This window comes from Typha angustifolia, chromosome 14 (assembly GCF_048772165.1).
Source record: "Typha angustifolia cultivar Huaian chromosome 14, ASM4877216v1, whole genome shotgun sequence".
Classification (NCBI taxonomy): domain Eukaryota; kingdom Viridiplantae; phylum Streptophyta; class Magnoliopsida; order Poales; family Typhaceae; genus Typha; species Typha angustifolia.
Genome location: NC_133252.1, coordinates 12,924,309 through 12,946,183, shown reverse-complemented (window position 1 = coordinate 12,946,183; position 21,875 = coordinate 12,924,309). Strand labels below are relative to the sequence as shown.

Here is a 21,875-nt window from a genome sequence, read left to right as displayed (position 1 = left end):
GCTCCAGAACCTTTTGATCCACTCGTTGATGTCGTTAATAATGTTTTTATTTTATATATAATTTAAAAGAGCCTTAAGATTAGACGACTTAACCCATCAAATTACTAAATAATTATTTTAGTAACTTTCTTAGTCGTAGGGTAGCGACCTACTAATTTTTAACACTACTAAAGTTAGTTGGTATTCTCTTAATAATAGAGGATTTCTTTTGGAATTAACATTTTTTAAATCTTACTTTGTACAATAACTCTTTTACTCTAATAATTAGGAAATAAAGGGTCATATATTAGCATAAAATTAAGTAATGATGACATAGCTGGTGGTAAATAGAATTATAGAATAATAGAGACATCTTTATCATGAGACAGATGGTGGAGCAGTGGGGTGTGTAACTTTAATGATTCCTTTAGCATATACTTGCTTGGAAATGGACATGAGTATGACCTCCCATTTTTCTTTTCTCATGCATGTCTCATTTCCATGGTGGCCCTCCCTGTCATGGTTAGTTGGAAGTATTAATCAGCCTGGATTTTTTTTCATAAAATACAATCAAAATTGTTAGATACACGTTGCTGACTTCTGCCATTACAATAAAGATTTCATTTCACTAGTAGCATACAAAGGCTCAAAACAGAAGCACTCTGCCAACTGATTGCCTTCCATTCCCTTTATCTTACCAAAGAAATAAAGAACTTTCATTTTCCTTAAGAATTTCATAATTTTAAACCCTCGAAATGATAAATTCATCACGATGAAGCCTGCAAGGTTTGGCACAGAAATTTTCGAGCATTCTAGTTGACTTGATGTGCAGCACCTAGTCAAGCTTGTTCATTGCCAGCACGCATAATAAAGCCATAGCCAAATTGGGCTCAAATATTTGACTGCTGGTGCAGCTGAAGATTAAGTCTGTATGTTTTAAATATCCAAGTCATCATCTGGATCTTCATCTGAATCAGGTTGCTCATCATCTGAATCACGAATATAATGTATTTCACCCTTTTCAGAATGTGGAGGTTTTATTTCATCCATGGCAGAGGTCTTCTTCAAGTAGGATTCCTTTTGGCTCTCAGAAAGTGATCGTCTGCCATCATAGATCTGTATAGTTTCTCCAGTTCCTGATATAAACAAGTGAAATCAGTGCTCGATACATGCTGAAGCCTAACCAAAAAAAAAAAATAGCATACCAACTTTTCCTAGGGAGGCATGATTACAATTAATGTATCAAAAAGATGAAAATTGTGAAAATTAGCTAACTAATATCTGCAGTTTTCCTCTATCAATTGAAGAAAAGGGATAAAAATAGCTAGAGAACAATACGCACTGAAGGATATATGATCCCTATGGCATTAAGAAAATGGTTTGGCACGGAGATTTAATGAACATTGCTGGTAAAACTTCTAATAAAAAAACAATTGATTTGTATTGAAGCACATTTGTTTGATTTAATGGAATAATGACAGAGTAGGACAGCAAACCAACAGCACTGAAGAAAGCAAAGTAGAGCACTATAGATATAACATACCAAGAGAACAGTAGAGCTTACTGACTGAGAAAAATTCAAAACTAAAATTTACGGACGTAAATAAAAGTCTATAGAACCTTGATGTTCGAAAGGAAGAACGACATTTTCCCTGTCAGCACGCTCCTTCTCTGAAAGCTTGAGATTGAATTGAACCTGACAGAGAAAGGGATAAGTGGATGATATGCAATACAATCAATTGGTCACTGCTTCTGCTCTAAGAAAAGTAACAATATTCAAAAGGAAATTAAAATCAATGTTACTAATGAAAGTAATTGAACTAACCTTGGGCAAAAGATTTTGGTTGATAGTTGCACTTATAGTAGGTATAGCAGTGAATTTTATGCCAGTTTCCTCAATATTTAACACTTCATCCTGAAATTTCATGATCATGGCATCAAAATTTGCTCTTACTGGCTAAAAAACAAAACAGAAGAGGTGAGAGATAAACAAGAGCTCACCAGTAACTTCACCCTACCATTGCGCCGTTTCAGGCACACATGGAATCTTGCTTTACAAGAATTTTGCTCAAGAGAAAGCAAATTTGCTGAATTTCTGTGTTCACCAGTGGATGGCATCATTGGCTGTAAATTAGCAACCATAGAAGAGATATACTCAAAAGCTGTACAAACCCTGGGTTCATGAAGGTCTGAGTGTATTAACCAAAATATAGATGAAATTTGATCTGCAAAAGGAGAACACAAATAGAAGTTGAAAACACAAAATTAAACACATCGACATAAGAATATTCAGGAAGTAGGTGAAATAAACTCATACCCATAAGACTATTTAGCAAGCAGGTAGACAGAAATCGAAATGCATCAAGTTATATGTGAAATAAATCTTTTCCTTGCACTGTCTAATGGACCACCTCAAAATATCTAAATATCATCTTACATATTATAGGACAAAAAAATGTTATAGCATAAAATTGAATAGATCCACTGAGATGATAAAAAAAATTTCCAGGCTAAACATTGAATTACTATAAACTTATCTTATTGTCTTATCCTAATAAAGAAATAAGATCATTTAGCTTCTAGGGAAGAACTGAGTGAATATCAGAGCAGGGTATATACTTATATGCTTGACGTCAATCTTAGAAGGCTAATTAGGCGATAGCTATCTACCTCAATGGGTACCCACCCCTTAGGCTCTTCCATTCATGGAGCACATCGACACTAATATGTCATAGGTCTTACTTTAGTAATTTAAGGGAGAGATAACAACATAATACCGTGGCTCCGAAGACTAGTGAGCAGGCCAGAAACTGATGATAATGAAGCATGCCTTAACACATCACTAACCTGAAAATTCATAATGCAGCTTAACATAAGTAGCACATAAGAAAATACTTGGAAATCAAAATTTAGATGCACTCAATAATGAATTACCAAAGATAAACAAGAGAACAGAAGCATATAGTGTATGTTCTTTTAAGAATGATTATGTGCACATGATACATAAGGAATATAAGCTTACCGAGCCAATGGCAACTGCAAACTTGGCCTTGCCTTGCCCAGAAAACCCTGATATCATAATCATGTAAAATAAGCAGAATATAAGCACTGAAACAAAGAAGCAAATAATATCAGCACAACATAATAAGCTCATCAATCAATCTACCTTTTCCAAGATCAAGAATTGAGGACGACAAACTGCCAATATCCTTCACATTCTTCAAAACAGTAACAAATCCCTTTGTAACAGACCTCTCCTCATCACTCGCTGCTTGTAGAGTGCGATCTTTCCATCCAAGCGGATCAGAGTAGCAATCCAGAATTCGAACACTACCACGAAATCAAACAGACGAAAATATCATTCAGTAATTAACCAAGAAAACAATTTATACACGAAAGTTAAGAACTTTACTATTTATCGACAAGAGAAGCATCGAAGCCGCTATGTCTCAGCAGATCGGAGTAGAACGATGGGCTCCGATTAAACGCGACAAGCACCACACCACTGCCTTGGTTAACTCAAGAATAAGCAAATTGAAGGAGAATAAGTGTACAAAAGTAGAGTGGGGATTAGAAAGGACCTGGCTTGGGATCTACCGGCGGCGATGTGAGCGACGAGAGTGATGAGGAAGTGATTAAAAGCGTGGGAACCTAGAGGACTTTCAAGAGAGTCTTCAATACTTAGGGCAGGGGCGTGCTCCCCTTCGAGGGATCCATCTCTTAAGGATCTCGAGATCGATTCCGCCATTAGAGCAACCCAGAAGCATAGTCTAAAACCCTAGTACAGAAAACCACGGAGTTTCTATTGTCGCGGTGGAGTACGTGGCGAGTTCGTAATTTGGTCGCAAGTTTTTAGTGTTTCGAGCCAAACAGCTAATCTAGAGGAACAAAAGATATTGGAAGACGGTATCCGTTCGTTCTTAAATGGACGGTTCGATGCTTGCATCCCTAGATCTTGGAATTGGGTAAAAAAACCTAGCTAGAAGAGAGATAGAGGTATATACATACACATACAGGATAGGGAGAGGGATAGGGAGAGAGAGAGAGAGGTGATGATTGCTACTCTGAGGGTGGTTGAAAGATTACCTCTCTTCCCATACTCCATCAAACAAATTTCACAGAGGTATCCCTTTGTTTCAATTTAATATTTAGGGGGTATAAAACTATTTTTCTTTTCTTTTTTTCGCTTTCGTTGTGGTTTAACCGAGTCAAGTTTGCTCTGTTTCCTTGAAATTTTGGTTAGAATACCCAGATATTGGAACTTTGGGCTCTGCCCAACTGAAGCTTTTAGGTTCTTGTAATCTTTGTTCACTGGCTTTACTCAATCCTGCTTGTCATGAGAAAGATTTCAGTTTTTCTCTAATCTTAGTTTCTGGTCCTTCCATGTGTGCTATAAATCATGCCAATTCCAATTTAGTAGGCACTTATTTCAGTAATTCCGATGATAACATTAGTTCCTATGTGTGTTTCAGGTCTTTGCAGATTGAGAGAAAACTTTCTAGGGTTCAATCAAGTCGAATGTCCCAAAGTTTGGAGAAATGCAACAGTGGTCTACAGACAAATTTGGGGTGTATCCGCCCGGCATCAGATGATCATATTGAAGAAGCAATTGATGCAATCAAAGCTGGGCTTGTTATTGCAGTGCCGACTGATACCCTTTATGGATTTGCCTGTGATGCATGGTTAGTTATCTTGGATTTCTGACGATAGAAGTTGAAGTTATTCCCTTCATGTTTTGATTTATCCAGTGATGATACTTCTCACAGGATATTTTAGTATTCTTAAGTTCTAAGTTTTGGTTGTGGATGGGTATCAAATCAGCTACTATTTCAGTAAAACAAGTCCTGATAAAAAGATATGAGGATGCGTAATGCTTATACTTGTGCATTGAAGTTTGTTCATTGTAAAACATGTCAAGTTAAATTTTATTTTGGGCATCCTAGCAAATTAAATATATTCAGTTGTACTCCTTTGTTCTTAGAAAAGGATAGGCAACAGAATTGCAAGCTGGTGTAAGAAACTGTATCTGACTTTTCAACGGTTAAATTTTTTCGAACACATCTCAATACCAGGTAACAAGAACAATTGGAAAGGAAATTGGCTATCAGGAGTTTTGATTGACGCTGATGTGACTTTCTCTCAAAAATGCTGCATAATCCAGTGACATCCAAAAAATGAGCATACTGTGGTTTGCATTACCTAGAAGTGTTATGTGTTCAGTAATCACCATGTACATGTATATTGGAAGTTTGCAAATCAATGACCATTTTTTAGAACAACCAATCCATTATTCCTAAAGAACTCCAAGTCTAATAAACAGCTAAAGAAGATAAAAGTTGGCTTTCAATTTTAAGCTTTTGCACTTAGAATTGTTGGCACTCTAGTTTTTCAACTTAACTTGGGAAATAGTATTGTTCTTGGACAAATGTAACATGATATATCTTAAACCATTGATGGCCTCATATTTTAGACATACTATTTTAAAGATTCTTGTGCTTTTTAATTGTGCGAATATTGGATAGAATTTCTTTTCATGAATTTTGTTTTAGAGGGCTGGTGATTTACAGTTATGCAAGTGGAATTCCTTTTCATTAATTATAGTTTGCCAGAAAAAAAGTTGTGCCGTCTATGTAGTAATAAGATTAGCCATCTAAGTTATCTGTCTTACATTGCTTTGGTTTTTGGAAGTATCTTATGACAGCTCTGCAGAAGCAGTTAATCGTATTTATGAGATTAAAGGACGTAAACAGACAAGTCCTTTGGCAATTTCTGTTGCTGATGTACCTGATATATCACGGTTTGCTATTGTGGATCATCTACCTCATGGTTTGCTTGATAATTTACTTCCTGGGCCCGTCACTGTTGTCCTAAAACGAGGTTTGACTAACTGAAAATGCAACTCCCTCTGTTAGCTAGAGTGTACTTGATGCTGTTCTAACTGTTGCAAACTCTGTGCTTCAGGAGATTCCAGTTTATTGGAGGAGTCCCTTAATCCTGGTTTGGATAGCATCGGTGTTCGTGTCCCGGACTTTGGCTTCATTCGAGCAATTGCTCGTGGTTCTGGAAGTGCACTGGCTCTCACAAGTGCAAACCTTAGTGGGCAGCCCAGTAGTGTCAGCATCAATGATTTTGAGAATCTTTGGCGGCACTGTGCATATGTGTATGATTATGGCCCGCTACCTGCTGGACGAGCTGGTTCTACAGTGGTTGATCTAATAAAGCCAGGGGTGTATAAGATTCTGAGATCTGGAAGGTGAGTCTCTATATATGGTGTGATGCTTAGCTTCATTTATCAAGATTGATACAGTGATTCCAGGATTATCTCTATTGCTATAAAATGTATACGTGGTGCAATGAGTTTTCTCGCTGTGAGAACTGTTTAGGACCTCTTGGACAGTAGGATTTACTGTCATAGTTCTACTATTTGATCCAATGTTCTTAGTCTTAAGAAGCAGATTGATGGTGAGAACAAAGCACTAGTTGAGCACATTTCTTGGTAAAAACTAAGTATCCAGTGGTGTTGTTGTAGATACCTATCTTTTCCATGCAAAACTACAGAATTTTCTTCTGCTCTACTCAATATCTTTGATGCCATCTTTCTGAAATTTTTATCAGCAATGGGATATTTGTCAGAAGAAACTATTCTGGACGTCTGTATCGTTATGGTCCCATATATTCTGACATCTCTCTGCTCTTCTTCCTTGAACCAGTTATTGCTGACAAGGTATTAACATTGATGTTTAATGTTGCAGCGCAAGGGAGGAAACAACAGCCATCCTTCAGAAATTCTTCCTAGAAGAAGCTCCTTGATGCTGGATCATAAAACCGATGAATCCACGCCACGCTGTTAACATTTCTTGTTCCCCATCAAACTAATTGTAAGGGAATTCTTTTTCTCTTCTCAGATGCAAGGCAAATTTTCTTGTCACAGTCCTAGTTTGTGAAGAGTTTGACCATTGATGAACATGGCATTGAAACAGTTGTATGTGGCTTAAAAGCCTTCTTTCACCTAAACTCATCAATCTTTATGGAGCTGTTTCCTTGCCATTTATGAACAAATGTGGGTTTACTGATGAATAAACGAAGTGGGTCCGAGTTATCGTACATGGCTAGCTATGGCCCACTTCATGAACCAATCATATAGTGGCCACATCATACCCCAGTAACCCCACTCTCTGTGACCCTCTTCCTTGAAATAATTGCACAAACATTAAAGTTCGCACATGGCTAAGATCAACTAGATCTGTGACCGTATCTTCCAAGCGACCAAGTTGCAACCTCCTGTGCAATGTATAATACCAGCGAATTCCTTTTAATTCATCAGAAGAGGACATTTTAGTATATGTGCTTAAATAGGTGAGAAACTAATTAAAGGCAAGGCAAACTATTTGTAGAATATTTTGTTTCTTTAGAAAGAGACTGCAATAATGAACAAACAATTAATATATATATGGTTGTCATCACCAAAGCTCTATTAACGAGGCACAAGAGAAATTTAAAAGACAATTTAATTAATGCAACGGGATGTTGGTTCGGATCAACAGTATGTAAGTAGATTTAGTTTCTGACCATGAATATCGGTGAAACTCGTTGTTACGTTCAACAATTTATATCAATAAAATTTAGATTTTTTTTTTCTTATATAAATTGCTGAATTGGATAAAGATTTTTAAATAAAAGAAGTTGTTGGATCTTGTTTATTCTCGTACTTAATTTTAAAATACAGTAGATGCAATGGGTAGTTTAGTCAAAAATTTCTAAGATTTCAAACAGTATAGTGACAAAAATAGGGAAAAAGGTGTCATGTTATACATGAACTGCTCCAATATCCAACAAAAGAAAGGAACATCATCAACTCGCCTATTTAATATACTCTACGCAATGCCGCCATTGAATGCTTCTCTCTCCTCTCTCGCTCTCTCGCTCTCCAACGTTGCGTGTCCTACTACTCCCTAAGGCTAAGCGACGCCAAATCCCTCCCAAAAAACCCTCGTCACGCCACCCGAGGAGGCAAAAAAAAAAATCCTTACTTTAATCGCCCGCAACTCGCTTCGATCCAAAACTGGGAGCTTTGGTCCTTTTAGGATCTTGAGGTGTGGATGGGGGATTGGTTTCCGCGACAAAGTAGTCATCAGAGCGGGAGATTGCGGTGGAGGGACAAGGGTTTTAGGACGACCACTGGAGTGGTAAGGAAGACGGTTGCTGCTTCCGGTCGTGGTGAGAGAAGCGGTAGTAGGAGTTGCTACGATTTGGGCTCGATGAATGGTGTCCGTGGAGATGGTTTGTTTCTTGAAGGCCTTTCTTTTCTATTCAATCTTTCGGAGTTTCCGATTTCCTCGCTCTCAAAAGTTTTTGAACGAAAAAACTTATTTTATTTTTCTTTGGTGGTTTGGTGAAAGTTAGATTTTTGGTGCTATTTGGAAGCCCTAATTGGATGCTAAAAATTTTGCCTTCTTTGTATATATATTTTCAGTATACACAGATACATATCTAGCTCATTGAAGTTTGTTTAAATAATTTGGCTTCATCTTCTATAATGCAATTTCTAGAGGTTCTGATGTCTAATGTTGGTTGTAGTTTCTTATGGTTGTCTTCTCCTCTTTGCAAATCATGGATGTCTATTAGTACATTTAGTATCTCCCCTCATTTTGACCCTTCTTTTCGCCCTACTTCCCAGGATATCCTTATGTCAATAAACAAAGAAACTCTTCGGGAATATTATCAGATTCTTCATGTGGCAGTGGCTCCAAAGTTGAAGAAAATCTTGTAAGTGTAGCTGTTTTATTGCACAGCTCTACGAATCGGCGGAGAATAGTTTAGTTGGTTTAAAATTGCCTACTCGTTCTTTTAATCACGCTAATATTTGGGATAAGCAATCAATAAGTTGTAGAGTTTCTGACTTTTGAGCATAATACAGTTGTCCAAGTTCAATGTGCTTCAACAAATTTCTTTGTAGGTTTGCTAGATTGCTCTTTTAACTTGTTGCAGTACTCGCTTTCAGTAATTCTCTTTACAATAGATGGACAACTAAATTTTCTACTTTTTTGGCAGCTTGCCTTTGACTTTAAGGAAAACCGACAAAAGAGAGCCAGCAGAAATAAAACAAAAATACTTGTAGGTTCAGAGATACTGAGAGAAATGGAAAGAAGAAGGTCTTCACCTGGTGTAATTGCAAAGCTGATGGGTCTTGATGTGCTGCCAAGTCCAACAAAAGTAGTTGATGGTCAACAGACAGGAACTGGAAGTTATTTCCGGAGAACGCCATCTGCTGAATTTAAAGAGAAGTTTGTATCTGACTATAAGCACTCACTTCAGAAGAGCACCAGAAATCACCAAGAATTTAGGGATGTTTTTGAAGTCATGGAAATGTCAGAGGTTGCAAAAGACAGGAGTCTACAATCTGGTAAGGAGTTGCATAGCTTAAGAAGGAGTGGATCTCATGTACCCTTCTTGCCAAAGAAGATTGTGGGTGATAACTGTGTCACAAGTGATGAAAAGCATAGAGGTTTTAAAGAACATAATGATGACTTAGATAGATCAGACTCGAAGAAGGACCATTACGTGAAACTAGATGAAGCATCCAATCCGTTGCTTAGGAAGCAACTCCATGATATGAGGTGTTCACCTTCTCCTCGTTTAAGCCACATCACAATTTTGGAATCATCGAATGGTATTTTTGAAAGCAATGAAGGATGTTCTACATCAGAGAAAAATGTTGGAACTTGTATGCAGACAGATGTTAGGAGACCTCCTTCTAGCCTATTCCTTCATTCTATTAGAGAGCATCGTGGTTCTCTTTCGCACAACTTGTCAAAATCACAACATTCAGGCAAAAGAGATACTTCTGATCCTCATAACCGTATTGTTGTTTTGAAGCCAAGTCTTGAGAAAGATCAGAACCTGGCGAAAACTTTTACTTCATTGAGAAACTCTGAGAATCTTAAGATTCTTTGTAGAAGAGATGAAGAACAGAGGCAGTCTGAGTCTCCAGAGTTGCACACAGAAGGGAGTGGTTGGCAGAACTCAATTAGTATTGTGGGGGTTAGGGGGGCCAACACAAAAGGTTCAAGAGAAATTGCTAAAGATCTAACAAAACAAATGGGACACTCTATTAAAAGTGGCAACAAAGAAGTCCCCACTTTTGGGCCTAACAAGTGTGTAAAGGATGGAAATTCAACTCTTTCTTTTGGCATGGATGATTTGCACAGCTCTGCAACTTCTTGGAGGTCTTCCAACTACTTTAGTAATCAGAAAGACAGCTATAGGTCCTCAGAAGCTTATTCAAATAAATCGTCTGTCAGGTGGGAAGCTAAAGAATGTCTATCTGAACAATGGAAGATGAACTACCAGTTTGATGTTGGATATGACAGTAGAGGAACAAGAACTTTGGAAGAACTTGCTCTAGCTGATTCAGAAAAGTCTAAGAAACCTTTGGATTCACATCATAAAACTACAAGTAATAAATTGGCTCAAGCGGAGGTGTCTACTGCTTGGGGTTGTCCTTCAGGTATTAGTAATAAGGATGGCAAGGAGGATGGTTGGTTTATTAATTTACCCAGGTCCAAATCTCCTTCAGTTCCATCAGCAGTGTATGGCCAAGATTCATGCACCAAGCATACATTTTATGGTAATAATAATTTTTGTGTGCGTAAAGATGTGATGAATTTGAATCCTATGAATTCTTTTCATGGAAAATTCAATCTAAGAGGACCTTCTTCAAAGAGAAACCTTAATTGCATTGGGGATAATTTTCAGCCCCATTTCCTTTGGGATGAAAGTAAGCTTCATCCGGAGGATAAATTTAAACTCCTAGGTTCTTCTTATGATGATTCCAGGACTGATGCTGGTCATGACCACGTGGACTTTAAAATGTTATTTCCAGCTCATGAAGAGCTGGTACAGCAGGATACAGTTGCACTTTCTGGAAATAACAGGAAGGTTAGTGATTTAGAATTAGCAACTATCTTTGACTGTTGATTTTAGTGTTATTAGATTTAATTGTATCTCTTCACCTAGCATCATTGCTCAGCTTTGAGATCATGTTCATTTTGTCATTTTTTTAGTTAACTATTCCCCTACTGTTGCATTAAATGTTCCCCAAAATATGTTTTATCTTATGTCTAATTCCTTTACTCATCATAGAAGAGCATGGTTGTGGGATCATTGTATCTTTTATATGTAATCATGATGCTGTCCAGTAATTAGACAACGCTTGCAAACTGGCCTCTCTCTGAGGTTAATGAATCTCAGGCTTTAGGATTTATTATGCGTTTTTCCCAAGTTAAGGCTTGAACTTCACCCCAAAAGGCTCGACTGGAAGACGTGTAGTGATGATATATGATTTTTCCACTATAATGAAGTTAGTATTTTAGGCTAATGGTATTGCAGTTTCTATTCTCCAAGATTAGTCTTTTGACGTAATTCTCATTTAATAGTCAAACCATCTTTTCCAGGTAACATCCTTTGTTCAGCACCAAGAGGATAGTTTTTCTAGTCTCTCTGACCAAACAGACCCGGTATCTCTTTTAGACTCCAAGGAGGTTGAGCAACCAAGTCCAGTCTCTGTTCTGGAACCTCCATCTGAAGAGGATGCTTCAAGTTCTGGATGTGTTAACCAACTTACTGCAGATCTCCAAGGTGAGCAAACATAATGCATTTTTCTTATTCTCATAAGCGCATGACTAAGATGTACATGCTTTACTTGTTCGCTTTCTTATCACAGAGCTCCAAAAGCAACTTGATCTTCTCCAATCTGCAGAGGATTCAACAAGCGACGAGGATGCTGGAGAAAATGAAACTCTTCAGCTGGTTGCCAATATACTAGAAGCATTCAGAGATGAAGACGACAGGGACTTCTCTTACCTACTTGACATTCTTATTTATTCAGGTGTTCATGGTGCTAACCAGGGCAGGCTTTACACAGCATGTCACTCACGTGATTGCCCAGCAGACCCAAATGTTTTTGAGAAGCTTGAAAGGAAGTATGAGAAGCTTACGACATGGTCCAGATCAGACAGAAAGCTGCTGTTTGATCTTATGAACTCCGTTCTGTCAGACATCTTTGCCCCATGCATGGATCTGCACCCGTGGGTGAAGTATAATGGAAAGATTGGGCCCATGTGGGGACCCGAGGGGCTTGTTGAGAGGGCGTGGCAGATGTTGGTCAGACAACGGGAAGAATTTAAAATAGGGAATCCAGAGGAGAAGGTATTCGATGTGAAGTGGTTAGACTTGGGAGACGGCATCAATAGACTGGGGAGGGAGATAGAGCGGATGTTGAAGGATGACCTTCTAGATGAAGTTGTCTCAGAATTTCTGTTGGAGTAGACTTTCTCCTGGTGACAAGTGTAAAATTGTCCATTAGATTACCATGCTTCAAAACCTTGCATCCACAAGGACCACAACCATCCAAGTTTCAGAAAGTTGATTTACGAGCCATATGGTAAATATTTTCTGCTTACCAGAATTTGGGCTTCTATCCATCAGTAAACAACAGAGGCAAATATTTCAATGGGCAATACAGTGGTTAGCTGAGGCAGTTCCACTATATGTTATTTGAGATTTGCAGCAGATCATTATGTTTGTTTTTCAAGAGGGTTCAAATATACCTGCAAGGCTAATTGATGAGGGTTTTGTGTGTAGATACCAGTTCTTTCATAATGTATTGGAGAGGTGATTTCTGCAACAACCTAGGTGAAGGTTGATTGTGAATACTATATCTACATGTAGGAGTACTGAAGATGCAAGGATGCATCTGAAGTAGAGTGAGAAGTTTAGTGCCTTTTTCCTTTTGCACTGGCATCTCAAGTTTGTTGTAGTTGTAGGAGATACCTGTATTATTCATTTATGGGCATCTGTTTGGTTTTTTCACTGTGCTCATGGCTTTTTTTAAAAGCTTGGAGATATATTTGAGATCTGGTTGAATCAATGTGATATTGAGTTGATTATCAATTACATTTCTTAAATGTTGCTGTCTTTTGGACTCAGATGCTCCTTGTTCTCTGTACACGAAACATAAAAATATTAGAAACTCCACTCCCTTTTCTGAGTGCTCTGGACTTCTGCACCCCAACCATGCTCTGCACCTGCAGTTTTACCACATGGAAGAGAGTTGTTCAAAGTTTCTGTCAGATGGATTAGTAATGATGGAAAATATGAAGCTTCTTGCAAAGGGAAGCAAAGGATCAGATAAACTTGAATCAAACATCATACCAGGTATTTAAAGCTGTGGGTCTAACTTGGTTATGAGGTGATCAAAACAAATAGTTTGTTATAGATCTCAGAGAGTTAAATGGAGTTACATTGAGCTTGTAATTCATACATGGACCACAGATGGGCATGGTAGTCCATTATGACATGTCAGGAAATTGTTGCACTGATTTAAAGCACAGAATCATATACCAGCTAAAAATATAATCTTTTTTTAAAAAAAAAATTGCAACTAGGATGTATTGAAAAACCTCTCTCAGAAAAGCTAGATGGAGCTCATAATTAATAAGGAACAATGACACTGCACCACTTTTAGTCTGGTACTTATCTCATTAGCATGCTTTGATCTCATCATTATAAGTAAGCAGTACAGTGACAACAACATGATTAGCCTCCATAAAATAGTAATAAAGTATAGATTTAATGTCTAAATGAAATCTGTCCTGTTATCAGGTTTCAAAGATAACATCCAGATTAGGAGGAAGACTACATACATCTTACTCTTTGCGGCAGCCATTGGCTGAAGCTTGTACACTGGAACACCCTCTTTAATGCATGAAATTAGTAGAAGTTTTTTCAAGTAATAAAGAAAGTGATAAATGGTGAGATTTTATGGTAACTTATGCTCCTTTGAGACAAAAATAACCCTTACCTACCTGTGATCAATTGGTCCAGACAAGCAATTGTAAAGGCTCATCTAGATGAGGAATCTGGTGATGGGACTCCTCACCTGTGAGGTGGTAAAAAGAGAAGGGAAAAGGAGGAGGTTTGAAGGAAGAATCTGATTCTATTGTTGTGGATGTTGTCAAAGATAATGGAAACTAGAATGTCTCCAACTTTCTTCCTCCTTCTGCACCTTCCTCTCTATCTAATAGAATTCCACCCATCCCTCTGCTCAAATCCATCTTCCACTTTGTAGCATCTTGCCATACTTACAATTATTCTCTTCTACGACTTCACATAATTAATTATATGCAAAAAGAACATACCAAGCTATAGATAAAACCTTGAAACCAAATTAATTATCTATGCAATTTCCTATCAGTTGCTGCAACTCTCTTAATATCAGAACTCTTAACACTAGAGATTCTCTGGAGATAGTAACCCAGACGCACGCCCAACTCTAATCCATATTAATTTAATCTTGTCTTGGATTTTGGGCAGCTAGAATTCGTGATCACGTGAATCTGAGCATTGTACAATGTGCAACCACCTGCAATTTATTTAACATTAACTGAAGCATTTGTATGAGAAAGTTAAGATCTGGCCAGCTTTGTAAGTCATAGAATGGCCTCCACTAATCTTTAATTAATTCAAATCAAGCAGACAAAAGCACACTTTTTTTTCTTTAACTGTTCTTACAATCTGGCCTCTAGGATATAAATATTCTTACATTGATATCAGACTGCAAAAGGACATCAGAATGCTACACAAGCAGAGAGAAGGCCAATTCAAGATCCAAAAATCTGTATTCGTTTCAGATTCTGAAATAAGCCAGTTGCTTTCACACCCTCTTCTCTTTTCAATTATTGAAATATACCTTTTGACAAGAACTTCTCACCAAATCTCCAAAAGAATGACTTATAAGGACATAATTAGGGAAAATATGATATTAAAAGACCCAGATATTGACTAAGTGTAGGTGGTGACATGCAAAGAAAAGACCCAAAAAGAAAGCAGAAAAGATATAAACATGACAGATTTCTATTTATCCAGTTACTAGTGGCACAGTAATTAGCACTGGTGGGGAATAGGTCAAGTGCAATGTCGCACAGACAGCTTGATGAAGCTATCAATGCCCTCATTAAATGGGAAGTTAAGCAGTGAGGGCCACACCCATTATATGAGGATAATGAGATTAATGATAGCATTTGATTGTGTCAGAGAGACAGACTTGTTGCAACTAGTAATTATAGCAGCCTTGCAGCCAAAAGCAAGACTCTGCCTTTGTTTATCTGGTCATTAAGGATATTTTTATCCCCTAATGATTACCTTTATTATTCTCAATTAGGATTTTGTAAGATCCCAACTACAAGGATTTTGTAAATTTTGGGTGCTTGGCAGACCTTAATTGGCAGACTGCAGGAAAGTTCTACATTCCATGTTGCAAAAAGATCTTTGAGAACAAGCTTATAGGTTCCTTTGTCCTTGCTGTTATCCTCTCTTAATCAAGTTGTAATGAAGACCAGTGAATCTTATTTAATGTTTAAAGTATGAAAGGGTGGTATATTAGCTCTCTTACCTAATTAAGTAGTATAATTGAATGATAATCCTGGTGAAAGTTATCTTACAGTCACCTCATGTCATCCAATCCAATTCATTCAGCATCCCTCTTTCTCCAAGCTTATAAGGGCATTATAGTGCACTCTCATTAGAAGTTCCTTTCTCTCTCTCTCTCTTTCTCTCTGTACAACTAATGCTAGTACTTCTCACTACAATATGGCTTCTTTGCTCTTCAAGGATATGAAAGGTGTAAACTTCTCCTGCGTCTCTCCGGCATCGGCTGCGGTCTGCACGAGCATCGACCGGCGATCAATTGTCCGGCCAACGACCGGAAGAGCCCTCGACCGCCACACACCTCATGTGAGAGACCCAAGAAGAGCAAAGACTATTATGAACACACACTCTCAAGCACCCACAAGGCCAAAGTCCTACAAGCAAAAGAGTAGGATGAGCTTAGACAAGCCACTGGATCTTTTCAGTCCTCCAGGTTCTTCAAGGTACTTGTTGAATGATGAAGCCTTCTTTGATGTGTTTCCGGATCTGGAAGCTCCCCCTCCTCTCGTCCAGATTAAGCCTGCTGGTCTTGAGATTACTAAGAGAGAAGAACCAAGTGTTTCAAGGCCATCAACCTCCACTAAACAAGATCAGGTTAGAAATTTTTAGATCAACTTCTTATAGTTATGCTGTGTTGAGACTGAAACAAATCACAACTATGGCTGAATTCTTATTAGGTTGTGATTTTGAGGGTGTCTTTGCATTGTAAAGGTTGTGAAGGAAAAGTGAGGAAGCACCTCTCCAAGATGGAAGGTGGGGTTTTTAGAACTTACTACTACTACTAAACAAGCTTGCACTATACTACTTAGTGAAAAGATTTGATTGTTGTTGTTGATGTAGGAGTTGCATCCTTTGACATAGACTTTGCGGCGAAGAAGGTGACGGTGGTCGGAGACGTGACGCCATTAGGCGTGCTGAATAGCATCTCAAAGGTGAAGAATGCTCAGTTCTGGCCGTCGCCGCCACGCTCATCGGCAGTCTTCTGATCAGAACTACCATCTGCTAGTTGCACTTGTGTTCAATATGATGTTACGAGAAGAGCACCGATGTCTTCATGTCTGGAGAAAAGGGGAAGCTAAAGTAGGAGTAGTACTATTGTTCTTCTCAGCATTTAGTCTTAGTAGTAGCCTAATTAGCCTTCTCTTTCTTAGTATCTTCCCCCCTGCAATCCATGCACATCAATGACTACTTGGCTTTAGTTTCGTAGTGGAAATTGTACAACAAATAAGAAATGGAATCCAATCATGAACTTTACTACTAATGCTCTCCTATCACTTCTGATTTTGGGGGGCACTTGCATGGATGGTTCAACTTCAAGCAAAAAGGAATCTGACCAAGATATATTTTTCTTTCTTCTGCCTACCAAATTGTGACAGAAAGCAATCAAATATCCATGAATTCTAGAGTCGTATTGTAGACGATGATTTGGACATCCACCCACATAAGAGCATTTAATCCTTTCCAACCACCTGTTATATTTTTCTTTTTTCTTTTTTCTGAAGCATATTTATTAATTATACCCTTTTCTAAAATGAATATGACTCAGTGAAAGATCTTATGGTAGTTGAATATATCCTATTATACTACTATAAATTAGGCTGGCTACGTTACAGATAACCGCAGAACGAACGCTGGCTTTCAAATGTATCATTCCTTGGAAGGCAAGAGACAGGAAGTTTTACTTGTACTCTAAGCATTCAAGATCATAATAACCCTGTGCAGTTGCAGTAGTGCTGCTTAGTTTATAAACATCTTGGTCTCCAGTGATGGATATCACTTCCTCGTTCCATTTCAATACAAGACAATTGAGTCCAGGAGAATGAAGTGATCATTAAATGGAGTCGTTAGGCTAGCAAATCCTAGAGATATAGTAGCCAATTCTGACCCACTCCATTGTGATTAAAAATGTTGGTCACCTAAACCCCTACTACAAATGCTATATAAAACACAATCAACTAACTTGTTCATGAAATCCTCCTCAAAATGGAAAGATTAACACATGCCCACATAGCCAACTTAGCCTGTCTTCTTCTCTCAATCCTCCTCACAATTAGCACATCAACCTCTGCAAGGCCTCTGAGTCAAAGCCCACCGCCGTTGAATGATGAATCCGAGCAAATGCTCACCTTCTTCATGAACGATGTCGTGCAGAGCAAACACCGGTCGTCGGCGCCGGTGAACGGGGCGGGTGTGCCGGTTCTCCCACCAAAGCCCATGGATCTCTTCTCCCCTAAAAATGGAAGTCCATTAGATAAATCCAATCCAACCTTTAGTCCTAGCCAAACTACTAGTCCTCATAGTAGTTGGTTGCCAATGCTAACGAATCTACAAGCATTAGAGGCAGGGACTGTGACCATTATTGATGAAGAGTTCAAAGGCATACAAGAGTTTGGATTGCCACTAATAGGTAAGGTGCAAGGGATATATATAACTAGCTCACAGAATAGTAGTGGTAGTAGTAGTAGTCATATGGTGGCCATGAAGTCTACCTTTAGCCATGGCAAGTCGGAGGATAGTCTCAGATTCTTCGGCGTCCACGAGCTCAATCTCGCCGAGTCTCACATCGCCGTCGTCGGTGGCACAGGGAAGTATGATGGTGCAAATGGCTTTGCTATCATCAAAGCCATTGATTCAAATGATGCAGGCGGCGGAGACGAGAGCTTGAACAAAGTTCTCAGAGTCACCGTCTATCTCAAGTAATCTATTGAGAAGTAACAGACTTTGGCCTTGATGTTGTTAGATTATTATTATTTTTCCCCCTTCTTTTCTCTTCCAAATGTTGAACAAATTCATGTTTTTTCCCCCAGTTTTCTTGCTAAAGGAGCACAAAGATACAGTAAACTGCAGCAAAGTACCTGCAATATTCTTGTAATGGTAATGCTATGTAACATGAACATGGAGGTCATATAAACAAAGATAAAGGTTTATCTACATCGGAAGCGTAAAATGTATCCAGTTGTTCAACCAAATCATACTATCTTTTATTATATTTTTCTCACATAAACCTTGCATTATTATTATTATTTGCAAGTAAAGCCATAATGGGTAGCGTTTCCAATATTACACATATAGGCATTTACACAAACATCTTCAGCGCATCCTAGTCAACTTCGCACAAACCTTCATCACAAACAAGTTAAATAAGTTATTGAAACAATTTGTTCCTCGTGATAATCATGAACCTTCGAATTCTCCAAACATTATGTACAATAATTATCACAAGCACCAACTCTAACCATAAAGACCTCAAATAAGCTCAACCTTCTCAGACATGCCGTCACGCTTTGCTTTCTGCTCCTTCTCCGACCTCTGGTCTCCGGCCGCGGTCCGGTCGTCGAGCCATGCGACGATGTCGCGGAACACGAGGTTGATGTTCTCCGGCGGCTCGCCGGCGGTGAGGGCGTGCCACATTCCGGGGTACAGCTTGTAGGCCTTGTCCTCGCTGGAGGCCGACTCGTAGAGCAGCTTGCTCACCGATGGATCCGTGACTTTGTCGTCTTCGCCATGAACGATCAAGAATGGCAAGGAAACCTCCACGGAGAAAGCTAGAGATATTATTCGAAGCAATAATTGAACGTAATTGTGAACGAACTCCAATCAATCTACCCTGTTTATTTATTTATTTATCTCCCAACTAAGTACTTTAAGAATTAAAAAAAAGAAAGAAATTTACCTGGTTTAAATTATTCTCAATGTCTAAACTGACCCGGAGAAGCTCTTTACCAGTCATCAATCTTGTCGCTCCTTTGTAACAATACTTATTCGATCGAATCTACCGAATATACTCACTCCATCAAAACAAATTAAAAAAAAAACCCCATATATATATATATATAAACATTAAATTATTACCTCCTTTCTCTTCTCTGGATTTTTATATGCCATGTCAATTATATCTTGTGAAGGTACCAATTTCCACTTTGGTATGACATCAGTTAACCTCTTCAAAATGCTAATCGTGATTGGATGAGGCTTCATATCATCAACAATCTGAAATTAAAACAAAAACAAAAACAAAAACATATTAAAATATATGACTAATTATACGTAAACTCTTAAATTATCCCATTTGTTTTCATATATATAGTTATAAAAAAAATTAATAAAATTTAGGTATTTTTATATATCACACCTTATATTTTATCTATTTTATAGTTCACATGTCATGTTTAAGGATTTTATAACCCAAGCATTTTTTTCTCCTATAATTTTTATTTAACATATTGGGTTAACTTAGACGGTGCTAAAAAAATTATATATTTTATTATAATATATAAAATAATTAAAAAATACCTAAATTGCTCCGGTATTTTTCATCCTCCTCCTTTTTTTCTTTCCAAAAGAAAAAGAAGAAGAATACGAAGAAGAAGAAGAAAATGAGAAGGGAGGGGGGGAAGACGAGGAAAGATGGCCAATGGTAGTAGGAGTTGTCACGGGTGGAGGAAACAGGTGGGAAAGATGATGGAAGGATATAGAAAATGAGTGGGTATGGTGAGGGTATTTTAGTAATTTAGTCAATGTTAGTTAGTTAAAATAATATTAGGATATTAAATGCGAATTATAGGGGAAAATAAAAGGTCGGGTTATAAATAAAATGTAGGATTTGAATTATAAAAATTTCTAATATTTACAATGTATATATAAAAGGCGGAGATTATCTAAATGGCAAAAATATATTCGTTAGAAATTCTTTACACACTTAGGATAAAGACAAACAAATAGAATGAATAGTCATTAAAATAAATAAAAAAATTATCCAAGACCTTGCACATTGGGGCCACAAGAACTGCACCATTCCAGTAGGTTGACTCCTTCCTATGGAGGAGGAGAACAACAACTCCTCCCATGGATTCTCCAAGGAGATATCTTTGTTTCTTCTTATTCTCTGGCTTCTCTATTCAATTTCCAAAGATCAAAATTTAGACTTAAACTTTTTTTTTTTGAAATAATATGAGTATAAAAAACAAGTTTATGCTCATTGAGTTTATACCGCAAATACTCATAAAATGATCGGAACAGTCACCAACAAGATAATCAAAGTTTGATATGTATCCTTGTAATCCAGAAGATTTCCCATGGCCTTCATAGTCTATTCCATGAACAGCATAACCAGCCTTCGCTAATCGAGTTCCGGTGCCTAAATCGAATTTTATTCAACCTTCTTTTATCCATATTCAGATTGCAGATAAAGAAGTCAGAAAACTATCTTAGCATTATACCTTTCATAGTTATGCTGCATTCCACTGCATAACCTGGATAACACAACCATGAAAAAATAAGTACTCATATCCAACAGATTATTCACTTGTTGAGGGATAAAGTTAATTACTATACCATGGCAGATGAAGATCAAAGCTTTTGGTTCCATCTTTTCTGGTAGCCATCTGCACGTGAATTGCTTCACACCACGAGAGTTGGTGATGAACTCCTGAGAGTATAAACGTGAATAAGAAACTTATATCCTGAATAAGAGAAGGAATAGCCGAAAATAGATAGGTTAGTGGACACTGACCTCCTCATATCTTATACTTCCAAGGTCTTGCTCCTGAAAAGAAAATAGCATAAACTAATAAGATCAAGCCATGAAGAGAGGAGAGTATTCTTGGACATTACCATGATCAGAGCTCGGAGAGAATTTTTGAAGAGGTCTGGTGGAGATGAGGGAGAGGAAAGAGTTAAGGGAATAATAATAATAATAATAATAATATGCCAAGAGAGGTTATGTTCATATAAAGAAAGTGGCCTCCATTTAATAGCAAGTAAAGCCTGGATCCCTTGTATACGGCTTAAAATTCGGGCAATATAATCAGCATTACTAAGTTAATTAATTATTCTTTGATTCATCTCCTCTTATAAAATCTATTATTTGTATATATTTTTTATATGGATATCCATTAAAACTCTTTATTTCTTACATCAATATCTTTCGAACCCACCTAACCGCTAAAACTCTATTAATTGAACCAGTAAGCTAAAAATACCCTTATTCTTGACTGTACATATAGAAAATTTTTGTTATTTCGTCTGTTAGGTTACTGACTAGTTTGTTTGAAGAATTATCTGATTCGAATAGAGGTATATATATATACTCATTTTTAATCTATCGTTAATTATATATATTTTTTGTATATGTTTTCAATTGTAGAATAAAGGGTGTCGTGTGTGATGAGGTATTTAACTATTCAAACATAAAATAAGGAGGAGTATTTTGCATTAGATTTCTAGTTAATCTAGGTTCAAATCAGCATCAATTCAACAGCTTCTCATTGATTAGTACAGGCATTCAATACAAATTTCTTTTTATCAAACTACTCGTGATTAATAACATTCTAAAGTGGTCAAGATGATCTAAATTGTTATCTCTGAGTCATTTTTCAAAGGCCCCAATTCTCTTTGCATCCAGAAGATCA

General features: G+C 37.5%; 5 protein-coding genes across 6 annotated transcripts; 3 read left to right on the top strand and 2 right to left on the bottom strand.

Annotated features, from left to right (window-relative positions):
* Nucleotides 1–512: 512 nt before the first annotated feature.
* LOC140776062 (elongator complex protein 5) lies at nucleotides 513–3,831 on the bottom strand. Its single transcript, XM_073119619.1, has 9 exons — nucleotides 3,561–3,831; nucleotides 3,392–3,484; nucleotides 3,146–3,309; nucleotides 3,002–3,048; nucleotides 2,757–2,826; nucleotides 1,981–2,204; nucleotides 1,805–1,894; nucleotides 1,600–1,675; nucleotides 513–1,115 (listed from the first exon to the last, which is right to left on the bottom strand). The coding sequence occupies exons 1-9, from the start codon at nucleotides 3,725–3,727 to the stop codon at nucleotides 916–918; spliced, it is 1,131 nt and encodes a 376-aa protein (XP_072975720.1). The 5' UTR covers nucleotides 3,728–3,831; the 3' UTR covers nucleotides 513–915.
* Nucleotides 3,832–3,939: 108 nt separating this feature from the next.
* Nucleotides 3,940–7,011, top strand: LOC140776063 (uncharacterized). The gene is made up of 5 exons (XM_073119620.1): nucleotides 3,940–4,102; nucleotides 4,452–4,661; nucleotides 5,681–5,856; nucleotides 5,941–6,232; nucleotides 6,732–7,011. Exons 1-5 carry the CDS (start codon nucleotides 4,032–4,034, stop codon nucleotides 6,787–6,789), a joined length of 807 nt encoding a protein of 268 aa, XP_072975721.1. The 5' UTR covers nucleotides 3,940–4,031; the 3' UTR covers nucleotides 6,790–7,011.
* Nucleotides 7,012–7,828: 817 nt separating this feature from the next.
* On the top strand, nucleotides 7,829–13,166 carry LOC140775825 (uncharacterized). Of its 2 annotated transcripts, none has more exons than XM_073119271.1 (5): nucleotides 7,829–8,259; nucleotides 8,657–8,745; nucleotides 9,031–10,917; nucleotides 11,433–11,616; nucleotides 11,738–13,166. In XM_073119271.1, exons 1-5 carry the CDS (start codon nucleotides 8,079–8,081, stop codon nucleotides 12,304–12,306), a joined length of 2,910 nt encoding a protein of 969 aa, XP_072975372.1. In that variant the 5' UTR covers nucleotides 7,829–8,078; the 3' UTR covers nucleotides 12,307–13,166. The 2 variants fall into 2 exon arrangements, with proteins under 2 accessions (XP_072975372.1, XP_072975371.1); XM_073119270.1 differs by having other exon boundaries at nucleotides 7,832–8,259; nucleotides 11,702–13,154.
* Nucleotides 13,167–15,557: 2,391 nt separating this feature from the next.
* LOC140776058 (protein SODIUM POTASSIUM ROOT DEFECTIVE 2-like) lies at nucleotides 15,558–16,726 on the top strand. Its single transcript, XM_073119615.1, has 3 exons — nucleotides 15,558–16,059; nucleotides 16,143–16,218; nucleotides 16,306–16,726. The coding sequence occupies exons 1-3, from the start codon at nucleotides 15,628–15,630 to the stop codon at nucleotides 16,449–16,451; spliced, it is 654 nt and encodes a 217-aa protein (XP_072975716.1). The 5' UTR covers nucleotides 15,558–15,627; the 3' UTR covers nucleotides 16,452–16,726.
* A 1,692-nt stretch (nucleotides 16,727–18,418) lies between these two features.
* On the bottom strand, nucleotides 18,419–21,207 carry LOC140775826 (caffeoylshikimate esterase-like). Its single transcript, XM_073119272.1, has 9 exons — nucleotides 21,079–21,207; nucleotides 20,978–21,010; nucleotides 20,800–20,893; nucleotides 20,685–20,717; nucleotides 20,456–20,602; nucleotides 20,229–20,359; nucleotides 19,318–19,455; nucleotides 19,139–19,237; nucleotides 18,419–18,996 (listed from the first exon to the last, which is right to left on the bottom strand). The coding sequence occupies exons 1-9, from the start codon at nucleotides 21,079–21,081 to the stop codon at nucleotides 18,712–18,714; spliced, it is 963 nt and encodes a 320-aa protein (XP_072975373.1). The 5' UTR covers nucleotides 21,082–21,207; the 3' UTR covers nucleotides 18,419–18,711.
* Between the last annotated feature and the right edge of the window lie 668 nt (nucleotides 21,208–21,875).